The following is a 27,115-nucleotide window of genomic DNA, read 5'->3' as shown; positions in this document are numbered from 1 at the left end:
AGTTTTCAACTCTTTCAAACTTTTTTCAAACCTATTATATAATAGCCATTCCAAAAACAAAAATATATTTTAAATAAGAAAAAACTTTACATTGAAGCAAACTTGAATACAATAATATTAATTTATATTTTAAATATATTACAATTTAAAGCATTTACTTTGTGGTTACTTTTTTTCCAAAAATGTTAGTAGTATTATCACCGTAATATAATTCAGTTTTTATCATTAATTGATGCCTCTGTTACTTTCCGCATTATCTTTCAACGTCCCAAGGACACAACTCGTAAAATTTAGACATAGATTCACATACGGTGTTTGAAAACGATGCGGAATTACAATAGATTACAATAAAATCACAATAGATTTTAAGAATGTTAATAATTATTGGTATTTACCAAGTAAAAGTTAATAAAGTTAATGCTAATCAAAATGTTGAATAAACATTCAAATAACTTATATAAATCGATGTTAATATTTTATTTGTTAATTAACATTTCACTTGGTAAACATATTTAAAAAAAAAACTATTTTGAGACTTTTTTAAAGCATTGTTTTCACACACCGTTTGCGAATCTAAACTTAAGAGTTGTGTCCTCAGAACGTTAAAGGATAAAGAGGGGATGAGAGATGTTTCTTATTTCAAATCAATTTATGGATAAGTAAATATTTGAGTTGAATAATTTTTATTTATGTATTATCTGAATTTTTAAAATATTTTTAATAAAAATGACATGAGGAACCCTTTAAAAAAAAAATAAAAAATTTAAATTAATTTACGTAATTAAATAAATGGTCATTCTTTGACTGAGAAAACTAAAGATTACTGTCTCTCATGACAACCATTTTACATTTCATAAAAAAAAAAACAAAATAGAATACCTGTTGAATTAATTACCCACCTGTTTTGTTCGTATTATTTTGCCTCATAAAATAGACAGAAAATACTTAATCCATTTTATGACAGATACGCATAAGTTTATTTTCAACTTAAAACATAAAAAGCCATGTCTGAAAAAAACGAATTTTCAAATCTGTTGCTGCGATTTTCAGACTATTAAAACAGACATTTTAAAAGCAATTTTTACAGTTAATAAAACTTTCATTACATCACCAACTAGAGAGCCATTTGTTTATTTGAAATTGCTTTTAAATGGCTGAAATGTTTTTTAATTTTTTTTTAATGGATGATAAATGTATTATGTTTAAAAAAACTTATATTTTTCGGAAATAACAAATTGCTTGTCATTTCCATCACTAATTAAAAAATATAAAACTAGAAATAAAATAGTATATGATTCCACATCCTGATATCGTGCTTGTAAAACTGTTTGATGTTGCAAACGATACGATTTTGAATGGTCGTTGAGATGTCCGAAATTATAAAAAAAAATAAAGAAAATTATGTTAATTTAATTTTACAACTTTTAATTATTGTAAAAGCGTGTAATAATACAATACTTAACTCATTAATAACTAATTCAATTTAGATTCGTTTTGTTAGAAAAAATATATATAATCATGTTTTTCAACCCCTGTCTAGTTGTCAGACATTGTATAACATAGATTTTTGTCTAGCCTCACACCAGTATGACGATATCGGTTACGACGAAACCCATTTGCTGGTCAAATAAAATTCATGTGGAAACAACTACATACATGTTATTTTATTATATATATATTTTTTTTAACCCTTATTCGCTCCCTGATGGTGTATAAGGCACTGTATCATATAAACACAGAGTTATCTTGATCGTTAACACAATTAAAGGTGATCAGTCCTCCGCTACAGGTACTAATCCAGGGTAATATTATGTAATATATTGGTAATATATGTAATAAAATAACACTTCAATTAAATGATGCTGTGCCCTATGCACCATTGGGGTGAAAATAAGGGTTTGAAGATGAAAAATTAACAGTACATACTTTTTTTAAAAATAAAATTACATAATTTAAAACAGTAAGTATATACATAAAAAAAAAATTCACATATATTAGGAGTAAAAAAATGGTTATATTTTAAATAGAACGTGCAAATATAATCTTGCGTAGTATTGTAAAAAATCTTAACAGTAATTTGATTGTGCTCAAATCACACTATCACTGAAACCAGCCAATGACAGCTCGTTAACCTTGTTTTAAAGAAAACCTCCATGTTACCGTTTCAATAACATTTTTTAAATCTATTTTTCGATCAGTAAACATAAATGGAAGGTCTGCATACAGTACACAGGTTATAGAAAACTTTATTCTAAGCAAGGTGTGTTCTTACTTTTCTGCATTGAGTTCAATCTTGATTAGTACTCAACTCATAGTTCAAAATGTCACAGGATGTTATGAAATAAACTCATGTAAACTATTTCAATAATAATAATAATAATAACACAGGTATAATTGGTCACACACACAAGTGTATAGAAACACAGGAACCTATATGATTTGTTAATTCCATGAAATTCGAAATAAACGCCTCGGGTGATCGTATTATATAAATACCAAAGGTGCGAACGTTTGGTCGAAATTAACAAAATGAACTTCCTTTATAAACATATTTGATAACCGAACTTTGCAAATATTGTGCAACCATTATTGTAAACTCGGTCAATTTAAATATCACGCGATTTGGAGCGATGGAAAACGTCATTTTATGACGTTGTAGTATTTTCTCATGATTCCGATAATTATTAATATACCCAAAAACAGGTATTGCGTAATCGCTGTCATACACCCACACTTACACACTAACACACATATTTATATATATATATATATATATATATATATATATATATATATATATATATATATATATATATATATATATATATATATATATATATATATATATATATATATATATATATATATATATATATATATATATATATATATATATATATATATATATATATATATATATATATATATATATATATATATATATATATATATATATATATATATATATATATATATATATATATATATATATATATATATATATATATATATATATATATATATATATATATATATATATATATATATATATATATATATATATATATATATATATATATATATATATATATATATATATATATATATATATATATATATATATATATATATATATATATATATATATATATACTCATACATATAAATATTTATAAATATATTTCATAATCCATCTAAATATTACCGTTGGTTTTCTTTATATGTACATGTTGAATTTTAGAATTATTATACTAAGAAACTGATATTTTTTGTAATAAAACTTTAGAAATATAAATATTTACAAAAACTTTTTTTTTTTATTAAGACAGAATCAAAAAGTTCATTTGTATTGGATGCGAGAAAGAGATAATGTTATGTTTAAATTCAAAAAAATATTAAGAATGGCTTAAATCAGAGGTTCGCAGTAAGTATGGTATTATTGTGTGAAATGCAATGCACCCAATATCATGTTTTATATATTTTTTTAAATATATATAGTACATTAAAACGTCACAAAATGACTTGAGCTCAAGTTAAGGGACAATGACAAAGATTTGGGATTTTCGTATATAAAAATCAAATCCTGGAACTATCTGTGAGAATAGTAACTCACCTATAGAATGGTAAGCGTCACCATGCCGCGGTCCATTTTTCTGCTCTCGTGATAAGGATGGTAAGAGGGTATATAAGCGCCGATGGACCAAACCCGGTCTTCACTCTCTGCTCTGATCTCGTTCAGGTTAAGTTGACTCGGTTATTAACCTGTTGAATGGTAATTTTACAACTCCGGCTAGTATATCAAAGTAAGTTGAGTGTTGCGTTTCAGCGGTGCTAAATTAGCGAGTGAACTTTCGTGAAACTGTGCGTCTCGTGGATATCTGCAAAATGAAGCTTTCGGTAAAATTTATATTTTATATCTAACTTTATTTTAACCCTACTCAAATATTATTTGATCAAATATCTGTTATTTTACTAAATTATATAAGCATTTGATAATTGTAAAAGAAACATAAAATTTTAACCTTTTTTTGTACGTTGTATATATTTTAAGTACACTTTTAACTTTTTTTAAATAAATTAATTTTACAGTTGTAAATTAAAGAAACACTATTTTATTGACAACTTTCACGCATGTTAGCGTAAATTCATAAAAAAATACACATATATAATTAAAAAAAAAACAAAACAAATTTTCTCATTCTACGAAGAAAAAAAAGGGTTTGCGGTTTCGCTTTATAAAAGCATTGTCAAAATGCATATTTTATTATAAATTTATATTGAAATTCTTATTTTTATTTTTTTTTCACAAAGTATTTTACTGTAAAAAAATCTACAGAATTTTAAATCTCTTTATTTTGTTTTTTTAAAATAAAAATCTATTTTTAGAAAAACACAAGTACGCCCCTGATGCTACTCCTAGCTGTAAACATTTGATAGAACTGTATCAATTGTATTAAATCATACGTGTATGCATAAAAATAAATAAAATTCAAAAAAAAATATTTTGAAAAAATAAAAATAAAAAATCATAATTTTTTATTTAAAAAAAAGGTTTTTGTCGGTCGCGAGGATTGTATTCTAAATATCCAATTTTTGTGAATAAAATATTAAAATTACAGTATTTATTATAAACATTTAATGATATTTGATACAATTTTTGATACATATTCGGATTTTTTTACAAAGGATCAACACTAGTTTTAGTGATAAAACTAAGAAATCTATCATTAAGGGTTTACATTTTCTTCATGTATCTACTACATACATGTTGTTCTACACAATAAAGATCATCACCAAACTTTTTTTTGTTTCTAAGCCTTTTCAATAAGGTTTTGAAACATTTTAGTGAAATGTGTCAAAAAAAAATTCAAAGCTGTATAAATTATAATATTTTTTTACAATGAACATGCGTTACTGATATCAAGGGTTTATTTAGACTCAATAATAAGCTTACTGTTCGCTTCCAGTAAACCGTTTATCCAGACCTTCTGTGAGATATAATGCGAATGCGCTGAAGTACAGAACCGCGTTACGAGGAGAAACATTATCATGAAAATTGACTATTATTTTTCTTGAAATAAAAACAATTCTATAAGAGCATTTTGTTGAGTTTATTAATATAAGCACGGCTAGTTTCAATCACTAGTGATCTTCTGATCAACAGGTGAAAATATGAATATTCAAAAAGAGTTTGTACATATTATCACCCGTTGATGAGAACATTTATACTTCTCAAAATAGTCGTGTTTACAATTATAAACTCAAAAGTGATTTAATACAAGTATTTTATTTTTATGGTATATTCAAAGCGTTTTGTTACTTCACACAGTTAATGCCAAATCAAAAAAAAATGTTGTTCTTCACATTTTTGTAAAAGTATTTTAAATTAAAAGTTGCCTAGAATTGACGTACAAAAATATTTTCATTTATCTGGAAAATTATAAGTATTAAAAAACGTTTTTGTGGTTAGTAGAGAATAATAAGAATGACTTATTTAAAGTTTCAAACCAGAGCCAGATTGAGGTAAAATATATGAAGAGCTTGTAATTACAAACTTTCAAAAGCACACTTAAGCAATTTCGGAACCATAAGTTTATAATTTCGTCATTAAATAAGTAAAGAAGTAATTACATTTTAAGGAATATTTTGTAACCAAAAATTTGAAGCACTTTTTCTTTTGATCCTTAACCTTCAGTTTTGATATGAATTATATTGAAAGATTATTAAAAGTGATGGTTGTGTTAGAACTTTCAAATGTGGTTTTGATTATTTTTTGATGTGTTAACGACTTTACGATTAAACATGTACCGGGGTACAGTTATGCTAAAGACGAGTCACAAAATATGAAATTAGTTCAAACGGTAATATTTCTATCACTTTTAATTTTAATATATATATCCAATATTATAAGGGATGTTTTAATGAGAAAATTATTTTTCAATTTTAAAATTTGCTTATTTTTCGATAACATTATTATTTTTAAACGTTACGTTATAGAGAACTTCAGTAACGAGTTTAGATGGACAGCTTGTTTAAGATGCCATAACTTTTAAGTTTGTAAGGTATAAAAATCACTGAAAACTTTTCTTATACAATTTAGTACAACGTTTTTTTTATGTCCAAATGGATAAACCTCAAAAACAATTTACTATATACCATTTGTTACATTGTGTATAAAAAAAAATATTTGAAAATAATTTTCTTGGTGCCAACATTCCTTAGCTTTAAAAGATTACTTGAAATAATTATGGTGAACATTTTGTATAACATTAAATAAAAAATTGAATTTCGAGAACTTACAAACTGTTGGCACGTTTTCCTTTTGTCATTTGTTTCAAATTTTCATCGAAAATACGAGAGTTTTAATAAGTATTACTATTTAAAGATTTTTAAATATAAAAATAAAACGCTCTTATAAGACTCTTTATGAGTGTACATATATATTTTTTTGTTTATTACTATTTTCACCTGTGGATAGAACATCCAAAATTCTCGAAACTAGTCGTGTTTACATTAATAAACTCAAAATTGGTCTTATACAAGTGTATTATTTTTATATTTGAGTCATGTTATTCCACAAAGTAGATACCAAATAAATAAATAAGGTAAGATAACAACTATCTTGAGGTTTTAACACTAGTTAGGAGTATAATAATATGTACGGTTCATACATATTTAGTACTATTATTTTGGTAACCTCGTGTATGAGACCTATGAACGTGACTTAATCACTTTAACACAAAGGAAGTATTTTGGATGTATGTACAAAACATACGAAAGGGTGTTTCACACATCAAAGTAATTTATATATTTATTTAAGAATTAAATACTACTTGAATTTACATTAAGTATATAAAAGAAAAGTAAACTCCGTTTTATCCATACATAGCTGACAAAAACGGCTTTGGTCAAAATTTAATGCGTGAATAAGGCGAAAAATCGTCGAGTGTACTTGTATTTAACATTTTATAAAATTATACGAAACATAAAAAATTTAAATGCTGGATTTTTTTTTTTATATTTTACAAACATAAACTACATTAAAATACAACATTTTTTTACATACTTTATATGTATTTGAAAATTCAAAACAAAATAAACGAAATCATAAAAAAAGAAGAACTTTTGTATTTTAGGACATTTGAACTGGCTAAGAACAAAATTTTTTTCTGTATCTAAATAAATTTCCAGAAAAATTCGATTATTTCGTATTTTTTGCCAAAACATCAAATCAATACGTTAAGCTATATCATGACTTTAAGTACATTACACGTATTATGCGTAATGTACTTTTTTCATCTTTTTGTTTTGGTTGTATCATGTTTGGCTAACTAGCATTTACTTTTTTTTTTCTAAAATACAAACGATAATTTATTTTGTAAGATCCAAAATTATTTTAATTAAAAAAATATATGACACCAAGATTTTTTTTTTAAAAAAGTAGTAAGTCACGTAAAAACCCAGACTTATTTATTGAGATGCCAAAAAAAAACCTTGATAAAGTTTATGCTTTTGATTTCTTATAAGCATTTAAAAATACAGATTTTTGACCCCTTTGGTTTCAGAATTCGAAATTTTAAATTAATGGCGCATTTTGTCGTACAACACTTTTGTATTTTTTTGGAGTTCTTTATTTTGATCATTATTTTTACGAGTATGATCCAATACATACATTTTTGATAACTACAATAAAGATACCGCTGAAGTAAGCTATAAAAAATCTTTTTGTTATAATGAGTATTGAAAAAGTTTTTGAAATACAATTTTAGCGAATCTGCTTTATTGTAGACGCTTGCTAATTTATGACATCTATAGAAGCGGAGCAACTTTTCAATCTGACAACAAAAGCAATAGAAAGTATTCCGCTATCCTTTAACGAGCAACGTACATGTTTGAAGAAAGATAATATATGTATACATAATGTGGATATAAGATATCGTACACAATACGAATAATACTGCAATAAGTTTAATGATGTTTTTTAGATAAAGTAAAAACCTAACTCTTATATTAGTATGTGAGGTCCGAATCCAAGATTATAATCACACACATGAAAAACGCTAGAAAAAATCATACATTTTTTTGTTTTAGCTTATAATTTGACCGTTCAATTTATTTACATCATTTTGAGTATGTCCAAATACTTAAATAAATTACTCCTATAGTTGGAGATAATCCAGATTTGTGAACAAGTATTTGGACATACTCAAAATGTCGTAATTTTTTTCTTATTTGTTTTTCAACATTTAAATAACCCAACCTATCTTTAGCATTGTTTCTGGCTTTGGATTAAATATATCTTAATATTTCTTCTACATTGTTCCAGATTTTGTCACTTTTGGTCATCGGCTGCGTGGTGCTTTGCTCTGGAAAAGAAGTAAAAGAGGATGCGAAAAACAACAATAACAATAAAGTTGTTGATAAGAAGACAGATAAGAGAGGAGCCGTAGAGATTCAGGCTTCTAATTCCGCTTATATTACCCCCTCCCCGCATCTGGCAGCTGGTAATTATTGTTAGAACGAAAACCAACATTTTGTATTCTTAAGATAGCGTAATATATTTTTTTTAAGCTAGGAAAAAAAAGTGACCTATCTTTGTTCGCAAATCTGGCTTCGTCCACTTACAAGTTATTTGTATATACAAAATGTTGAGTGTGTCCAAATACTTGTTATTTTTTGACAGCTCATCAAAGATGAAGAAGAATATGGAAGTCTGGGCATTTACGGGGATGACGGTTTAAGCGATCAAATGATAAGCTAAAATAATAAAATGAAAATGATATTTTCCGGCGTTTCTTATATATGTGATTATAATCCAGGATGGACCTCACATACTAATAAAAGAGTTTCTGATCAATAAAAGGCTTCTTTGCATTTCACCATTAGATGTCTCTGGTGAAGTTCTAGTAATTCAAGAACAATGTTACAAAATTGGTTCATATATATAGAACATCCAAGAATTTGAGTAGTGTGTTTGTCAATAATGGGTAGAATTGGTGAATGTTACACGTGTGTAAAGACTTCCATATTCTTCTTCATCTTTGATGAGATGTCGAAAATATTGTGAAAAAATATCTTCTTTAATTGGAGATAATCCATTTGTGAAGAAGTATTTGGACACACTCAAAATGTTGCAAATATTTCTTCACAAATTTGGATTATCTCCACTCAAGTGCTATTTTTTAATTTTTTTTGACATTAGACACATGACTTAGCAAATTATTCCTTATTCGAAGACTTATGTTTATGCTCGCACGTGTCAAAGCAAGTATCAACTTTAACCACACGTAAATGCTACACACAAAGAAAACAGTGTGTACTTGTTCCTTCAATAATTAATTTCATGCTTTTTTTATATCTTTAGAATTATGAAAAAATTATTTTGTCAGAATCTCATTATTGTTAACGCAGTGAACTTGTTGACTGCTGTAATGTGTTTTAATGTTTTATTTTCCTGATTTAAATATCTAATCATGCGTTTTAACCTATTATTTTCCTTCCTGTTAACAGTATCTCATGGACCTACCGTTATTCCATTAGGAACATCATCTCCTGGGATTGTTTATGCTCCTCAAAAGCAGATTGTGGCTACAGCATCCCCATCTCAGGTAAGATCAATTATCTGATACATTATCTTCACTACTCACTATATTCATAATGTATTATCACTTACGGTATTAAATTTACATCATATTCACGTAACAGTTACGTTGATCCTTCAAACGTGAAATAAAATCAAGAACGTTAGTTAATTTAAGGGGTGTGGAATTTAAAAATAGCATTAAAAAAGATCTGTATAGATCGGTATTTGAGTACAATCTTTGAAATTATCTCTGTCATTTAAATGATACAATTTTAAAAAAATAATTTACCCTTTGTTTTTAAAATGAAAAATAGATTTTTTGGAAAATGGAAATAGCGCGAAACACCGTGTGTGTAGGCGTGTGTGTATGTATAACATTATAATTATTATTAACTAAAATAGTTATTTCAAGATTTTTAATCGATATTTTAACAAAGGCGGGGAAGAGTGTATATGTTTGGGTATTTGTTTGGGTGTTTGGGTCATTGGCTGGTGTAAATGATCACTTTAAACACTGTGTCATATTCACCATTATTCATTTGAACTAAACTTTTGAACTAAATTTTTATGAAAATAATTCCTTTTTGGAAAAAAATTCTAAATTTATGAATTTTTTTTTCAATATGTGTAGAAATGATTTTTGCCATTATACATTAGAACGCATCTACATTCTATGAAATCTAATCACAGCCAATGGTGCACAAAGTACTGTATAGTTATGAAAAGTGTTCAATTCAGGAATAATTTATTGAAGGTAAAATGAATTTCCAGGATAATTTTAGGAAACATTCCGTCTTTAAATTGGTGTTATTTATTTATGGTCTCCTGAGAAGCAATTAAGTCATGCAAGGTAGACAAACGCACTAACCGCTACGGAGGCGGAGGCGGATAAATAAATCTATTAGAAAAAACTATATTTTTGTATTAAATTTTTTCTGACAATTTTTCTTTAATAAAAGTCATCAGTCGTTTTTATAAGACGTTCATTATTTCAAAGGCACTCGCAATTTGTCAAGCCTGTTCTAACGAGAGAACCTAAGTGCGACTTGAAAGAAATTCACGCCAAGAAATCTTTATGGTTTGTCAACTGTCTCATCTTATTCAAGAGGATGGTGAAATGATAAAAAAATCTTCAGTTTGGAAAATATTTTAAATAAAACTTTTGTCATCATTCATCTTAAATCTTTTAAATTTATTCCCATTGTTAATATTTTTCAATCAATTTATCACCATCATATTTTGATAATATAATTAAATATACAAATAAAACACTCGTTTAAGACCACTTTTTGAATTTATAAATACAAAAACGACTAGTTTCGAGAAATACAAATGAAAATCAACATGTTTGCAAAGACAGGTGAAAAAATAATAAGTAATTTGTATTTTCAATTTTAAATGCACGATTTTTTTTTATATTTCATATGCGATGGGCAGAATTTAGTTTAAATTATCACTTGTCGATTAGAAAATCAATAGTTCTCAAAACTAGTCGTCTTAACATTAATAAAAATTAAAAAAACTAGTCTTGTGCTAGTGTTTTATTTTTATATTTAAATCAATATGTTATTCCACAAACTTAATGTCAAATAAAAAAAAAACATATGATTGAACTAAGCACCTACTTATGTTGCTTAGTTATTTATGGTTAAAACCAATTTGATTAGATGCAGATGCTAGATGCAGGATTCGAACCAGAGACGCTAGGAATGCAGTTAAGCCTCCATGAAGCCCGGTTATCGATTTTATTTCAATCTTTAATATATTTAAAGGCACCTCACTTTTTGGGACCTCGATTCCAAAATTAGCCTTCTTATCCGAGATGTAATTTCTCCCTAAAAAGTGAATTAAATCGTTAGGAAAATTTACGAGAAAACTTGTAAAATATTTCTCACAAAGGCATGTGCCTGTCACCGAATGAGAAATTTACGACTCGCCCGCCACTCACTGCGAGTAGGAACCATAATTCGCCTTACAATCATCATAAAAAAATGACGTAAAACACGTCACCAGAATCAATCACGTCACTAATAAAGTGCCTGCGTAATATACAACCGGTCATTTGATAACCGTTCGATTTTTACGACTTATAAAAATAACGCCCGTATAAAGGCTCCAGCCCTCGAGGAAAAACATTATCATAAGATCTTATTTTGCTTTTTGCGACTCAAAATTATATGGGCAACGTTTGCGTTATTTCGTAATGTCAAGTGTGACTATTTTGCGTATTCAAGGGTATAATAATATAAGAAAGTAAAACCCGGGAAAAGTTACCTTTAACATGCAAAATACAACGTGTACTATAGTATAATAATGCTTACATTATCGATATAACATTTTAGCACCCTTATATGGATTAAAAAGAAAATGAAATTTTTAGTTTAAGTTTTATTTAGTAAATACTACGACACGTATTTCTATGCATTCCGTATCATTTTCAAACGCCGTATGATGTAAAATGCATCAAAACATTTGTTACAATAGATTTTTAAAAGTAAAGAGTAGTATTTACTAAGTAAAACTCAAATAAAAATGGACAGTTTCTTAGGACTTTATTGTGTACTGCCAGTTTAGTTTTTGCTCATGTGGTTTTATTTGCTGCAACTGAATTTAGAACACTATTTACTCTGTTCCCAGCATTCACTCTCTTTTTACATCATTAATAAATAATAAAACTCTTATCCGCACCCCAATGGTGCATAGGGCACTGCGTCATATAAACGCAGTGTTATCTTGATCGTTTACACAAGAAGGAAAGGTGATCAGCCCTCCGCTTCAGGTACCAGTCCAGGGTAATATTGAACAAATATTACATTGAAAAAATCACTTATATTTATTTTACCCCACTTGGGACTCGAACCCGGGACCTCCAGAACGGTAGTCGAGCGTGCTGACCATTACACTACAGAGGCGGATGAAATCATTATGAATCATTATCAATTTTACATCATTATGAATCATTATCAATTTAATACATTTTAATTCATAAAAATGTGATTTTTCTTTTCATGAATTTAGAGCTCACACATTGACATATAATATTTACGGAAAAATGTTTTATATTTCACTTCTAGGGTTGATTCATTTCATTTCAAATACCCCCAGTAAAATTGAGCCATATTAGAATTTGGAAGGAGGTGAAGTGCGCTAAGGTAGTGTAAATGGCGGGAAATCCCACCACGTGGTTTAGCCTTAAGGCTCTCAGAACTATACACTGTTTATTTAAAACGTGCAATCAAATCACATGATATTAAAAACACAATGCTAAAAAAGTTGTAAGAATACAACGTTTAATAGGATTAAATTATTATGGCTTTCAAAAATATATAAACACGAATCATATGCTTTAATCACTGGTATAGTGTTTAAACCATATGAAGTGCCTCATGCACCATTGGTTGATGGTGCATAGGCTAAAATAGATTGATGAATGTTACCCAATGTATAAGTGGGTGAGAAGCATTATTGATAAAATTAAGAAAGGTTTGTTGAGATGGTTTGGGTATGTGAATCGAATGAGTGGAGAAAGAACAGTAAAAGAAATTTTGTCGTTATAAATAGAAGCAGAGGAAGACCAAGAAATACTTGACATTATCAAGTATTCCTAATACTTGAAAGTGGTCAGGTCAGGAGTAAAAATAAACGAAGGGTATGTATGAGGAGATGCATGAATGTGAAAGAGGCGAATATTGTTTTCAAAAACAAATTAGTTTGGCGTTCTATTTTCTCTGCCTACCCCTGCGGAAAAGCTGATAGATAGTTAATAAGTTAGTTCAAATTATTATTGTTAATTAGTTAGTCTAAAATGATCATTTGAACCAGCCAATAACATATTTAACGCCCTATAAATTCCTAGTTTAACATATTCCCAACTGAACTTATTTGTCGCTTGATGTATTAATTCAATTCTCAATGGTTATACAATAAAACATTAATTTAATGCATATTTTTACGATGCTATTAAAAAAGTGGGTAGGTGCGAAAATGCTCAATAACTCATTTGACTGCTTTGATATATCAATTCAGTTCTAAACGTTTATACAACAATACATTAATTTTATGCATATTATTGCAATAGCGCCAAAAAATTGGGTAGGTACAAAAATGCTCCATAACTTATATGACTGCTTTGATATATCGATTCAATTCTCAACGTTTATACAACAATGCATTAATTTTATGCATATTATTGCAATACCACCAAATAAAATGGCTAGGCACAAAAATCCGAATATTTCAAATCTGCCTTGCGGAGGAATGTTAATTTTTCTGATACACGGTGCACGTATTGGACATTTGCTGTGAATGGAGTATAAAGCAAATCGCCCGAGGCTCCTCTGCGGGAAGTCCTGTTTTCAAAATTAAAAAATAGTCCAATTTCTCTTTTCAAATGCGCGGGAAGTGAATGGGATTTGATGTTTGTTTTATTTTTTTATTTTTTACGTTGATACCGTTAAAAATAAAGAATTATTTCTCTTGTTTCAATTTCGGTTCAATATTGCTTGTATTCTTGAATCATGTTTGACGGCTAATTTTAAGCATTGTGACGCAACCACTTTCTGTAGTTGTAATCTGAGCCGATGACAACATATGGTTATGATCATATTTAATGTCTTGTCTAAACTAACTAACCGTCATGCCTCTTCCCCGCAGGGGTAAGCAGAGAGGATTAAGCGCCAAACAATAGTAATTTAATTTCATTTATCGATTCTGCAGTTACTTTTTAGTACTACATATCCATTTAATTTTTTTATTTAAATTTGCCTTGGTACATACCACTTGTTCTTAAAATCTATTGTGACACGTGTTTTGATATGACACCTATTTCCGGTTGATTTTTATGTATATGCGGCGTTTGAAAATGATGATTAATGCGTTGAAACACGTGTCTTAATAGATTTAAAAAATGTGGTATTTACCAAGGGGAATTCAAATATAAAATGTTAAAAAACGCAAATTTTGTCAGTTTTTCGCCTAATCTACTAGTATCTACTTTTGTTTTTTTTTCATCTCTTAAATCTATACATAAATTATGAAAAAAAAAAACCGTCATTTGTATTTTTTATATATCAGATAGAATATTTATATTTCTTCATAGAAAATATTTTTATCTTATAATCGAAAATTCTACCCACATGTGGAAGGTTCCGAAAGCATCGCATATATACAGATTTTAAAAATTATTGCAATAATGGGCAGTATGGTGAACTTTACATAAGTGTATAAACTGATCGCTTAAGCCAGCAAATGCTAGGTCGTAAACCCTGGGTTGCTCAGACTTTTCATATAAAGAAGAAGTGTCGGGTTGTGGTCCCGTGGTTAGTGCCGCGGACTCTTAAGTTAGAGTTTCTCGGTTTGAATCCACTCTACCACAATTTGATACCTATTTCTAATAATGAGTTGCTTAGACTCACACAAATAGTATGAAATTGAAATATTTGTGTAAATAATAAGAACACAAGTATATCTCTTTAAAAAAAGATGTTGCTTATCAAGTTGAGACACGTTTAAAATAAAATAAATTAAAAACTTAAAGTTTGTAAAATACGGTATTCCCAGAGCTAAATGTTTGGTGGTATAAAAAAATCCTCTTAGATCATCGTGCTTAATAAATGATTATTTCCTCAATTCTTCGCTTTTGTTTTTATTTTTAAAGATCAATACATTGATTGCCACTACTTTCTCTGTTACAGCTTTTGTCGTTTTTTTTTCGGCACTACCTTCAACTGACTTTTCTTCCAACGCTATCAGATATCGCTCACATTTAATTGCGTCGGGCATCGTTAGATTCGGGACATTCTCCAAATAATGGAGTTAGCAGGTGCGCGCGGATGTAAACGAAAGTAATATTTTTATCTCACGAGACATCTATCTTGATTATTTATTTAGATGATGTCATTATTTGCGTTACGTTGCCATTATATTAATGATCGCAAATAAGTTTAGATACGTTTTCGTAGAAAAAATACTACCTCTAGGGACTTAAAGAACGCCCACTAATTTACGTAAAAAAAGCTTTAAAACTGATTAGACTGTTTTATAATTTATGTGTCCGCCTCCGTGGTGTAATAGTTAGCGTGTTTAGCTACCGTATTGGAGGTCCCGGGTTCAATTCCCAGGGGGGAGTGAAAATAAATATTTGTGGTTTTACACTCTAATATTTATTTAATAATTACACTGGGCTGGTCCCTTAAGTGCTGGAGTGATCACGAAAGTAACGATTAAGATAACACTGCGTCTTCGCTTCCATATAATAAATAGTATGACTTTAGATTTTATTTAGGTTTGATATTTGTTAATAAATATTATAAGATAAAATAATAATAATTTTTATTGAATAATTATACATTTATAACAATATTTACATTAAAATAAAAATATGATATTTTTGGGTCTTCTTCATTTGAATAAAAATGAAATAAGAATAATTACGTGTTTTTTATTATGGTTTTTTAATTTTAAACCTTATAAACCTACGAAATATTATTTTACATAATTCTAATAAACCTCAATTATAAATCTATTAAAATCTCTAGAAAGGTCATTATGGTATTTAATTGGATAATACTAAACTGTTTGAACGTTACACATGTACACACCGGTTATTTTTATTGATCTCTACGGTTTAAAAAGCTAACTACTTAATTGATATTGTCCGCGGAAATAAAACCCGATTAAATCGACGTATAACGAATTAATCAACACACGATGTGTGGGTAAAGTTCAATTATTTAAATCGAATTTATTTCTTAGTCCCCTTTCACATTCCCGACTGCGAGCTCGTCAAAGAAAGTAAGTAATTGCCGAAAGTGAAACTGCTCTTGAATTTTAAACAGCGTCTTTGTTTATTGACCCTGACTTGCGTAATTTGCCATGTGATCCTGCACGTATTTAAACCCACTTTATTTTTCATATAATTTTTTGATATCTCATCAAAGATGAAGAAGAATATGGAAGTCTGGGCATTTACGGGGCTGACGACCGTCATAGGTTGGTTTAAGTAATCACTTTACACACGTGTAACATTCACAAATTCTACCCATTATTGACAACCACACTACTCAAATTATTGAAAGTTCTATATATGAACTAATTTTGAAACATTCTTCTTGAATCACTAGAACTTCACTAGATCTATTGGTAAGATAAAAATAAGCTTTTTATTGAGCAAAAACTCTTTTATTAGTATGTGAGGTCCAAATCCTGGATTATAATCACATACGTGACAAACGCCAGAAAATATCATTTTCATTATTCTTCATCTTTGATGAGATGTCAAAAAATAATATGAAAAATAACTCTTAAGAGTTATTTTTCATATTCTTTTTTTACGTCTCATCATAATCGGAGATAATCCAGATTTGTAAACAAGTATTTGGACCCACTCAAAATCTTATAAACCACTTTTTATACTTAAAACTGTAATAGTAATACGTTAAATGTTTATTTATTATTGATCGAGCACATACTAAAATTATACCAAATAATTCATTAACAGCTCATATGGCTTGTCGAAATATGATCTTAGACGAACGTGATTCAAAATAATCCCATATGTAATAATTTTGAAGTTTCATTGTGTGTGTTTATACATAACATAACACGATGGAACGGCGTTCCGGCATTTTTTTTCACGGATAATTTTCTTATTTTTTTTTATTATTATCAATTTGATCAGGAAAGAAGACAACTACTTACACATTCTCCTTGTTGTTCACATTGTGTAATACCACTTAAAAACACTACTTAAGACTACTGGTTTAAGGATTACCATTCCATCAACAGGTCACACTTGGACTATAGTCTTGACTTTAAAATGTCAACTACTTTTAAATGTCAACTACTTAAACAAACAAAACTTTCGTTTCAAACGGTCATATGTCGCTCACTCTTTTCAAGAATGTCATAAATCAATAAACTTGACTATTCAGGAGAACGTTTTTAAAGTTTAAAAATATAAAACAATGTTTTAAAAATAAATACTAAGCCACTTATTGAACTTTTTACTGTGCAACCGATCTTTTCAGGTAAAACCTGAAGGTTTTGTCTCTATTTATAAAATATTCAGTATATTTAAAAGAATAATTAAACAATACCTTTTCTTCAAAATGCAAAAGCAACACTTTTTGCCCTATAGCGAATAAATATTAAGTTAAAAATATACCTTTTTTGCTGGGATATACTACATTTTCTGGGCATTCCGAAAACATACACAACCTAAAATTGACGATTTTTGATTTATGACGTTCTTGAAAGGAGTAAGCGATGTGTCATTATTGAGATGTGTGTATTAATCCCACAAATTTTATAATTTATTTCAATATGTATGTGTAGCGAGTTATCATCCTATAAAATTTTTAAAAGATTGAGTAACCCGCGAAATATTTTAGTTTTGAAATGATTTGTTTTTCATAAATTAATAAAAGCGGTTTGAACATGTACAAAAAAATATCTGAATTTGAAAATAAATTGCATACTTAACTCGTTTTTTAACAGTTGCTTCATAAACATATGATTTTTACCTTTCAGTACAGATGTACTTGTCATAATTTAACTGAATCATTTTAATACATTTATATTATCCACTGACACTTCGTGATGGAATTGCATTTTTAATATATTATTAGATTAAAACCAATATTTTAAGCTTTTCCACTTTATTTTTATTTGACCAGCGACCGGGTTTCGTCGTTACAGACATCATTAGACTGGGGTGATGTTTAATGTTTGTTTGGTGATGTTTGGGGTGATGAATCATTTTACTACAGTGAATCTACAGTTATTTTACCTCTAGTTGTTATGTTGGCAAACTAAATATAAATCGAAAGTAAAATAAGTATGAACATAAATAAAATAAAATAAAATAAACAGGAATATAAATAAATGAGAGGTAAAATAAATATGAAGTAAATATTGTTAATAATATGAAAATTATAAGATAAATATCGATATTATCTCAGTTTCTTTAAATGTGGGATTTCGTAGCTGTCCAGTAACGAAGAAATAACTTGAATATTTCCTAAGCAATCACTTAATTAACGACATCCGTATGTGAGGTTATTACATACACGCAATCTTTAACTCATGTGAAAATAATAAATGGTAAACGTAATTTCTAAATACATAGGATATATAATAAAACAACAACTATAAAGATTAATTCCATAATTATTTTATTTGACCAGTGACCGGGTTCTGCGGTTACCGACGGAAATTCCAACAGTCTGATTTTGTCAAAAAATTATATGGTTGTTTTCTTAAGTTGACATGGAAAAAACTGTAAGTGAAAAATTAAATTTAACTTAGGATATTTATAAATTTTTTAAACTGAAGAACTATGTCATTCAATACTTCAAAAAAAAAAACAATACTATTTTGGTGTACCTGTTTATAAAATAATAAGGGATTAAAAAAAATCCAATGAAATCTCCAATCCCATCCAATAAAATCCATAAATTATTTCGAATTTATCCTTCGTTTTTTAACACAAATACTGGATTGAATTTTTAAGGAAATGTATTTAAAAATACTAAGTATGGGTATAAGCAGTGGCATGCAAAGAAAGAGTTTTGAATCAGTGTAGGCAGAAGGGTTGGGTAAGGATAAGGCATAGTAGGCACTAGTTGTGTTTCTATATGGAACGCGAGTAATCCAGGGTAGGCACTGCTTTTATGCCTAGACATAATGCATGCCTCTGGGTATAAGTGATATAAATATTACTATAAATACGTTTTATATATTTATATATATATATATATATATATATATATATATATATATATATATATATATATATATATATATATATATATATATATATATATATATATATATATATATATATATATATATATATATATATATATATATATATATATATATATATATATATATATATATATATATATATATATATATATATATATATATATATATATATATATATATATATATATATATATATACATATATATGGTGTGCTAATCGTATCTTGGATTGGAAAAATATTAGAAAATTCCAAATAATTGTTACTCAGTGTTATATGAATGCTCTTTTTATCAAACCCTGTTATTTTGAAATCGTATAAAAGGGAATTCACTGTAGTACAATATAATCATTCTAGTATAATAGCCAGTCGCGCAAACCATTATTACTTATTAATGCCAATCACTTCCTGTTGGGTATAATTTAGTATCAAATTTAAAAATTACATCAGAGGATGTTACAATAAGAAAATTTGAAAAAAAAAAATCAAGCATATCAATGATACGTAACAGTGGTAAAATTATCGTACAAATTTTAATGACTCTTATGAAAGTTATAAACACATGTGTGGACTGTATTTATGAGAGCATTTCTTCCTGTAACTGTTACTACCTAACCACATAAAACAACCGGTTTTTAAACTTGCGCATAATGAATGGGACCTCGTTTAAGCAACATACTAGTATCTACAACGCTCGTAATGATGTACCCACCTATGTCATCGACAATCGACTAAACGATATGATTTTATTACTGTTATCTGATACAATTAGTTATCGAGATATGTTAATGTGTTCAGATACTTACAATACTTTACGCCTACGAAAAGAAAGTGATCGATTGTCTAATTTATAACGATCGTTTGTTAATATTCTAAATTTATCGATACCATAAATTATGTACTTTTTAAAATATATATACTTGGAAAATACCACTGATTATCAAAGTATATTGTGACACGTATTTCGATGCACCATATGATAATGATGCTGAATGCATCGAAACACGCGTTATATTATATAATGATAATAGTGGCATTTACCAAGTAATATAAACATATTAAAATGGATAGATATAAACATAAAGAAAGACTACCGAATATATTTATTTTATATTTTAAATGCAATGTTATCTTTTAGGTATGTAATATAATACTCTCCTTATCATCCGTCGTTTACTTTGTGTTATACCATTCAAACCCCTTTACAAATTTAACTTAACGATCACAGGTTTTTGAAAAGTCATTCCGCCATAAAGTCAATTATAGATACAGTATTAAATAAATGATTCAATTAATTCACGAATTGATTTCAATCAAATCTAAATTCGTGAGTAGTTAATGATCGATTATTTTAAATTATATGTATTAATTGTAAATATTATAGTATTATTTTGCTGTGCTTCTTTTTATTATTATTATAAATTATAATAAAATCATTCGAACACAGTTTTATAACAAATAAAGACATTTAAGATGCTATTTGATTTAAAATACATAAATTTTATCAAACAAAAATATTGTGAGAAAAATAAATCACTTATACCTGCAATTATTTTATATTTTTATCGAACAAAACCATTCATCTTCAAATAATCTTAAAACGTTTATATATTGTAAGCGAATATGATTTTAAAAATATCGTTCCACTAAAAAGTTACATATTTAATTTTTTTACATTGAAAACTTATTAACACTTTAATTAATAGATGTTTTAATAAACAAAACCTTCTTTTAGATAACAGATTCAAGTTTTTTTTAAATCCTTATACAAATCTGTATTTTACCATGTCGATCTGTTTGCCAGAAGCTTCTGCCAATGGGCAAAATTCCTAAATCCACAAAACACGTATATTTTGCATTCGAGGTTGCTTAAATTCAACATTTTACGATTTTAACAAAAACATTTCGGCGCTGAAACCGTAAACGTAGAATGCGAATTTATTCTCAATTTTTTACACAACGGGATACATTTTCGTGTTAAATTTAGCCGGTGAGTTATGCAGGAAGAATGCAATGTGAATATTATTATAGAACGCTGTTTACTTTTTTCCTTTGAAGGACTTTCTCTGATTCGGATAAAATTCCAAAACATAAAAACAGTTCAAATAATGTGAAATACAAAAGAATGTTAAATATTATTTAATATACATAAAAATAATGAAAAACGAGAGTATGGGCGTTTGTGCATTACACGGAATTTAACCGTCCGGCACTTCAGTTAGCATGATAAAACGATGATTGGCTTGGATTGGCTTGTGCTTTTGTACATCTTTCTTCGGATAAGTGTTCTTGATCGGTGCGTGAACACGTTGCGCGTAAATTCGATCACGCTAAACTGTCGTAGTCGCTTTTATTTTTCAAAACCGGACTGCTGGACGGTAAAATTCCGTGTAGTGCACAAGCGGCTTATGATTAAGGCAATGAAGCGATTGGATAACGAGGTAATGACTAAGAATGTATACGTGGCAAACGTGAGCGAAGAACGTGGTTGAAAAAGACTTTGCACGATCAGATCAATCAGATCCTAAAATCTGGTAGCGTCAAAAGTCTGCGCAATCGGAGGGCATGTATGACTAGATGTATGAATGTGAAGGAAGTGAGGAGTGTCTGTCAGGACTGAAGAGTGCGGCGTTCCATCCTCTCTGCCTACCCTGTGGGATAACGGCGTGATGGTAGTAGTAGTAATAGTAGTACATCTTGAGCCATTCTAAAAAATCTGTTTATTAAAAAAATTACTTTTTTAAAGGCAGATTGATTTTTTAATTATTTTCATAATATTTTGAGAATGTCCAAATAAATGGTGGCAAATCTGGGTTTTCTCCACTTATAATACACGCTGTGGTTTTAGTTTGTATTTTCACATGTTGTTGAGAACATCAATAGTTCTCGAAACTTGTTTATGTTTATAAACCTAAAGGTATTCTCAAACGTATGTTTAATTTTTGAATTTCAATCATCTTGTTTTTCCACAAAATTAATGCCTTATCTTTAAAAAATATGTAAAACTTAGACATGAAACTCGTTAAAATATAAAGCTTTTCGTTACTAATACAGATGTAGATAAACGTACGATATTTTGTGAAGTTTATTGATGATTTTCATAAAATCAAATCGTTTCAGATATACGCCAAACCATCACCAAATCTAAGTAAGATTTCTGATGCTGTTTTAACTGGGCAGACTCCTGTATACCATGGTATAATCCCTAGCCACGTGTATCAGCAGCAGCAACAAGTATTGCAACCCCTTGCTAAGGTAAATGCACTTAATAAATATGCCAATTCAATGTTTTCATAATCTTAAGACATTTAGTAGTAAATTAAACCAATGGTTTTTACTCTCTACATTTAAATTTGCACTAAAATTATCGTTTTTTTTAATACAATATAAATTCGTATACTACAACCCCAATGTATGAAAGTAAAATATGGTGTTCGCGAAAGAAGGATGAAAGTAGACTGAATGCAGTCATACAAATGTACAAAAGATGTTCAAATGGCAAAATTAGACAAAATGCAATGATAAGCATTATTGAGAAAATTACCAAAAGTGAAATAAGGTGGTTTAGACAGAAAAAACGGTTAAACAAACTTACGAGGTGATTGTTATTATGGGAAAAATGTAGAAAGACCGAAGAAAACTTGACATGATTAAGTGCGTCAAATGAAGCGGCGTGGTAGTTAGGTAATAAGCTATTTAGATTTTTTTTAAAGCAATCGGTGAATAACTTAGGGAGATATTTGATTTTGAACAAAAGAAACACATTTTAATTTATAAAGATAACTAACCCAAATACCAATTATAAAGCAGTATCTATTTTTCTCAGATTTAACGATGCATTTGACGTTTGTAATTTTGAACTCAACATGATTTATTTTATTTTATTTTATTTATTTCATTTGTTCGGGAATTGTACAGCTTAACATATAAATAAAAAAAATAACAATAGTTACATTAATAATAATAAACATTACATTACATAAACAAAAATAGTTACGTTAAATTAAAACCAATTAAATAATTCCACATTTATGTTATAAAACTATTAAAAAACATTCAGAGATTAAAAAAAAGGGAATGGACAAAATAAAAGATTTAGCAGGAAGGAGAATAAGAAGATCCTTACTACTTGATCCTTACTACTTGTATTATAATTTTAGCTGAACTACAACGCGCCTACGTACGCCGTGTCCGCTCCGATCGCCTCCCACCTCGCCTACTCCAAGCACCAGATCTTCCCTCAACAGCAAGTTTACCAGCCTCAGATCTTGCAACAGCAATACGCCGCCTATCCCCAAGTGTACGCCCAGCCTCAGGCCAACTACCTGCAAGTGAGCCAGTACCCGCAGCAGCTGCTGCACGCCCAAGGCCAAGCGTCTTACGTCCAGCCTCAAGTGTACCACCAAGGCCAAATATACCAGCAACAGCATCTGCCTCAATTGGCCTATCAGCAACCCCAAGCTTCTGTGGGATATTCTCCGGTTATCGCTAAAGTCGCGTACGCCCAGGGTCCAGTTCTGGCACATCAGGTAAATATTTTTTTTATTTATAGAACTCCATTTTAATTAATTTATTAAATGTTAAATCAAACCGCATCATTTTAATAGACTTTAAGAAACAGTGGTATTTACTAACTATAATATAAATTAAAAATGGATAGATTTTACCACAAAGTGACTGACGAATCAATCAATGAAAAAATGTATTTTATTGTTAAAAAACACATAAAATTCAATTTTGTGGCAATTGTTTCGCCTAGTTATGACATTTTCAAACGAATGTCATGAATGTTTTATATGTTTTTTTTAAACAATAAAATACAACTTAGTGGACTCAAAAAATCTGTGTTTATTTATTAGATGTAACATTTAAAACATACATCTTTTTTTGTATATTAAAAGCATTGCCTTTGTGGTATGGTAATATAACACTCTCCTTATGATTCATCGTACACTTTGTGTTTTTTTAAGTGGTTTTACACAGAAAGTGAACGATGAATGACAAGGAAAGTATTGTAGCATCCGGTAAATGTTTGATATACTCGTAGTTTAGGTGTCTTGACTTGAGGGGGAGCATCTATCATTTTTACATGAAAGAAGATTGAGTTTTATAAGAATTACGAACTGAAATTTGGCTGGATCTATTGATCACTTTAAACATTTGTGAAACGTCAATCATTCTGCTCATTATTGGGTTTAATTTTTTTATAGAGATGTAGTCCGCCTCCGTAGTGTAATGGTAAGCACGCTCGGCTACCATTCTGGAGATCCCAGGTGCGATTCCCAGGGGAGGCTCAAATAATCTGGTATTCAGATCATGCATACAAATAAATGGTCTCTTCTAAATGTTTTTTTTTCTCAATACAACACGGATGACTGTTGTGAACTCAAATGTACTAAGTCATGAGATTGATCAATATATCTAGGAGTTCCCGAATTTTAAGTTGTGTGGTTGTGAATCATGGGTAGAATGGAGAATGTTGCATATGTGTAATGTTATCACATAACCAGCTTTTGCCAAGTCACAAGCTCTGTAAGTATTCCATATTCCAGGTTGCTGCCGCCGCAGTTCCCGTCCAGTCGTCCGTCCTCGCCAAGCAGGTGGTGACTCCTCAAGTATTCCCTCTGCAGCAATATCAGCAGTCCCAGCACTACCAGCAAGCCTACGTGCCCCAGGCTCACCTGTACTCTCACAACCAGCAACAGGTGCTGGTGCAGCCCCAGGTCTACCACGCCCAGCCCCAGCAGCTCTACCACGCCCAGCCTCAAGTCTATCAGCAGCACCAGCAATACTACCAGGCTCAGCCGCAGGCGTACCAACAGCACCAGCAATACTATCAGGCTCAGCCGCAGGTTTACCAACCTCAGCAGCAGGTTTACCAAACTCAACCGCAGGTGTACTCCGCAGGCAAAGTGGCCTATTCTCAGCCGCAGGCTACAGTTCAGTATTTCGGAAAGGCTGCCCAGAGTAACGCGAACGCTTATTCGACGTATGCTCATTAGTTATTTTTGCAGCAAGGCGATGTACTTTACTGTTCAATGTTGAATATTATTATTTTTAAATATTTTCATTTTATGTAAATTACTTACCGTATTTTACGGACTATAAATCACAGCATAATTATTAAGTATTTTTTTATAGCATTTTCACCATTTTTATTATAAGATTGCAATACCAGATTTAAAATAATCTTATGTTTTAAAAACGAACTGACCTTTAAAATTCCTCGAATTTTTGGAGTCTCCTAGAATTCTTGTCGGTATGGGAGGACATTCGCTTAGGAAAAATTCACATTACACAATTGTGGTGTGTTTTTGTGTAGGTACTTCATACAAATGCACGTATAATGTAGTGTGTTGGAATACATTTTTTACTGTACGATTCCCATCTCAACAGTGTTGCCACATATAAATAGATTTCCAGTGGCGTCGAATAAATGGCCATTTTTAAGGCAGGCGGGAATTTAAAAAAAAAAACTAGGCATTTAAATATAAAATTTCACACCTGAATTTTAGACGCTTTTTTATGAAGAAAAAAGTGCGTTTTGTAGTCCGTAAAAATGGTTTTTCTTTTATTGTAGGTACAAAATATTCTAAACTAAATGATTATATTGTAATATAAAAAACATCGAATATTTTCCTTATAGAAATTCAATATGGAACTCTAATACATTGCCAAAAAACTGTAGAATATTGTATAAAATCATCCCTCATACGAGATCATTCATCATATTATATTATTTAGTCGTTAGTATAGCTTTAAGCCAATAGATGCCATACAAATTAAATCATTCCACTTACCAAATTGTACCATCTACATATTCCGAAACAATTGTAGTCCCTAAGGTTTCTGTAAAATAGTGTTTATATTAAAATCCTCTAAAAATACTGGATTTTTTATTTCATCCTTACTCTGTTAACAATATAAAATTTCATGTTTTTGTGTTTTCGGCTTCCTTACAAAGGATCTCGAAATTAATTTTAAGGAACCTTGAAAAGAGGACATTAATATTTATGTAGTATCATTAGAAGGATATTTTTTCTTCGCGAACCCATTGAGGTTTTAATGAGTGAAACATAAAAATAAATTATCCGAAGTTCAATTCAAAGCTTTCAATGAAACAATGGAAAAAACTCTCTTTACTCGTTCCAATTTAAAATGGATTTCCCTCTCCTATTATGAGACACGTTCGTTATATTATCAAATCGTACATCCTTTGGGGATGTTTCGGAGTGGTATGGCTTCTGGATAAATGAAAAACAAACGGAAAATTGTGCATAGCGAACCGTTATAACGAAATTTTCAATTCCTTCTCAGGTTTTACTCTTCATCCGTAATACCCTAACGGAATATAACGAACGCTTAAAAGGTTATTACGGCCGTTAGCAAAGGCTATTATCACCCGATATTATCCTGAAACTCATTTAAACGGTAATGTCACTGGATAACGATTACAGGTGATATTTCAAGGATGTTATATTATATTCCTTCTTATTTTACTTTTATTCAGATATTGAGCACCAAAAAATGTTTTTCCTGCTTTAAATATTTGTATATACGATTTTAACAAACATTACTAACTAACTAACCATCACGCCATATCTCCGCAGGGCTGGGTAAAGAGTATAGAACGCCATACTACTCTGTCTATAAATGTAAACTAAATGTATGGTTGCAATGTCTACTGAATGTTTGGTCGCAGGAAAAGAGGAAAAACATTGTACATGATAGTTAAAATATCAAACGAATAAAAGTATTTGTTCAAA

The 27,115-nt window shown here is 29.3% G+C and overlaps 1 protein-coding gene across 4 annotated transcripts; it reads left to right on the top strand.

Moving 5' to 3' along the window:
- Window positions 1-3,711: 3,711 nt before the first annotated feature.
- LOC148304444 (uncharacterized) lies at window positions 3,712-26,234 on the top strand. 4 transcript variants are annotated; one of them, XM_088268292.1, is made up of 6 exons: window positions 3,734-3,897; window positions 8,327-8,504; window positions 9,511-9,608; window positions 22,470-22,604; window positions 23,510-23,878; window positions 24,902-26,220. In XM_088268292.1, the coding sequence occupies exons 1-6, from the start codon at window positions 3,886-3,888 to the stop codon at window positions 25,349-25,351; spliced, it is 1,242 nt and encodes a 413-aa protein (XP_088124418.1). In that variant the 5' UTR covers window positions 3,734-3,885; the 3' UTR covers window positions 25,352-26,220. The 4 variants fall into 4 exon arrangements, with proteins under 4 accessions (XP_088124420.1, XP_088124418.1, XP_088124417.1 ...); XM_088268291.1 differs by having other exon boundaries at window positions 8,327-8,513; XM_088268294.1 differs by lacking the exon at window positions 22,470-22,604 and having other exon boundaries at window positions 3,712-3,897; window positions 8,327-8,513; window positions 24,902-26,234.
- The last annotated feature ends 881 nt before the right edge of the window (window positions 26,235-27,115 follow it).

Source organism: Brachycentrus maculatus, unplaced genomic scaffold (genome assembly GCF_059751285.1).
Source record: "Brachycentrus maculatus isolate JH-2025_06_01 unplaced genomic scaffold, ASM5975128v1 h1tg000316l, whole genome shotgun sequence".
NCBI lineage: Eukaryota > Metazoa > Arthropoda > Insecta > Trichoptera > Brachycentridae > Brachycentrus > Brachycentrus maculatus.
The sequence above is the reverse complement of the archived record's forward strand: the minus strand, read 5'-3'. Positions and strand labels throughout refer to the sequence as shown.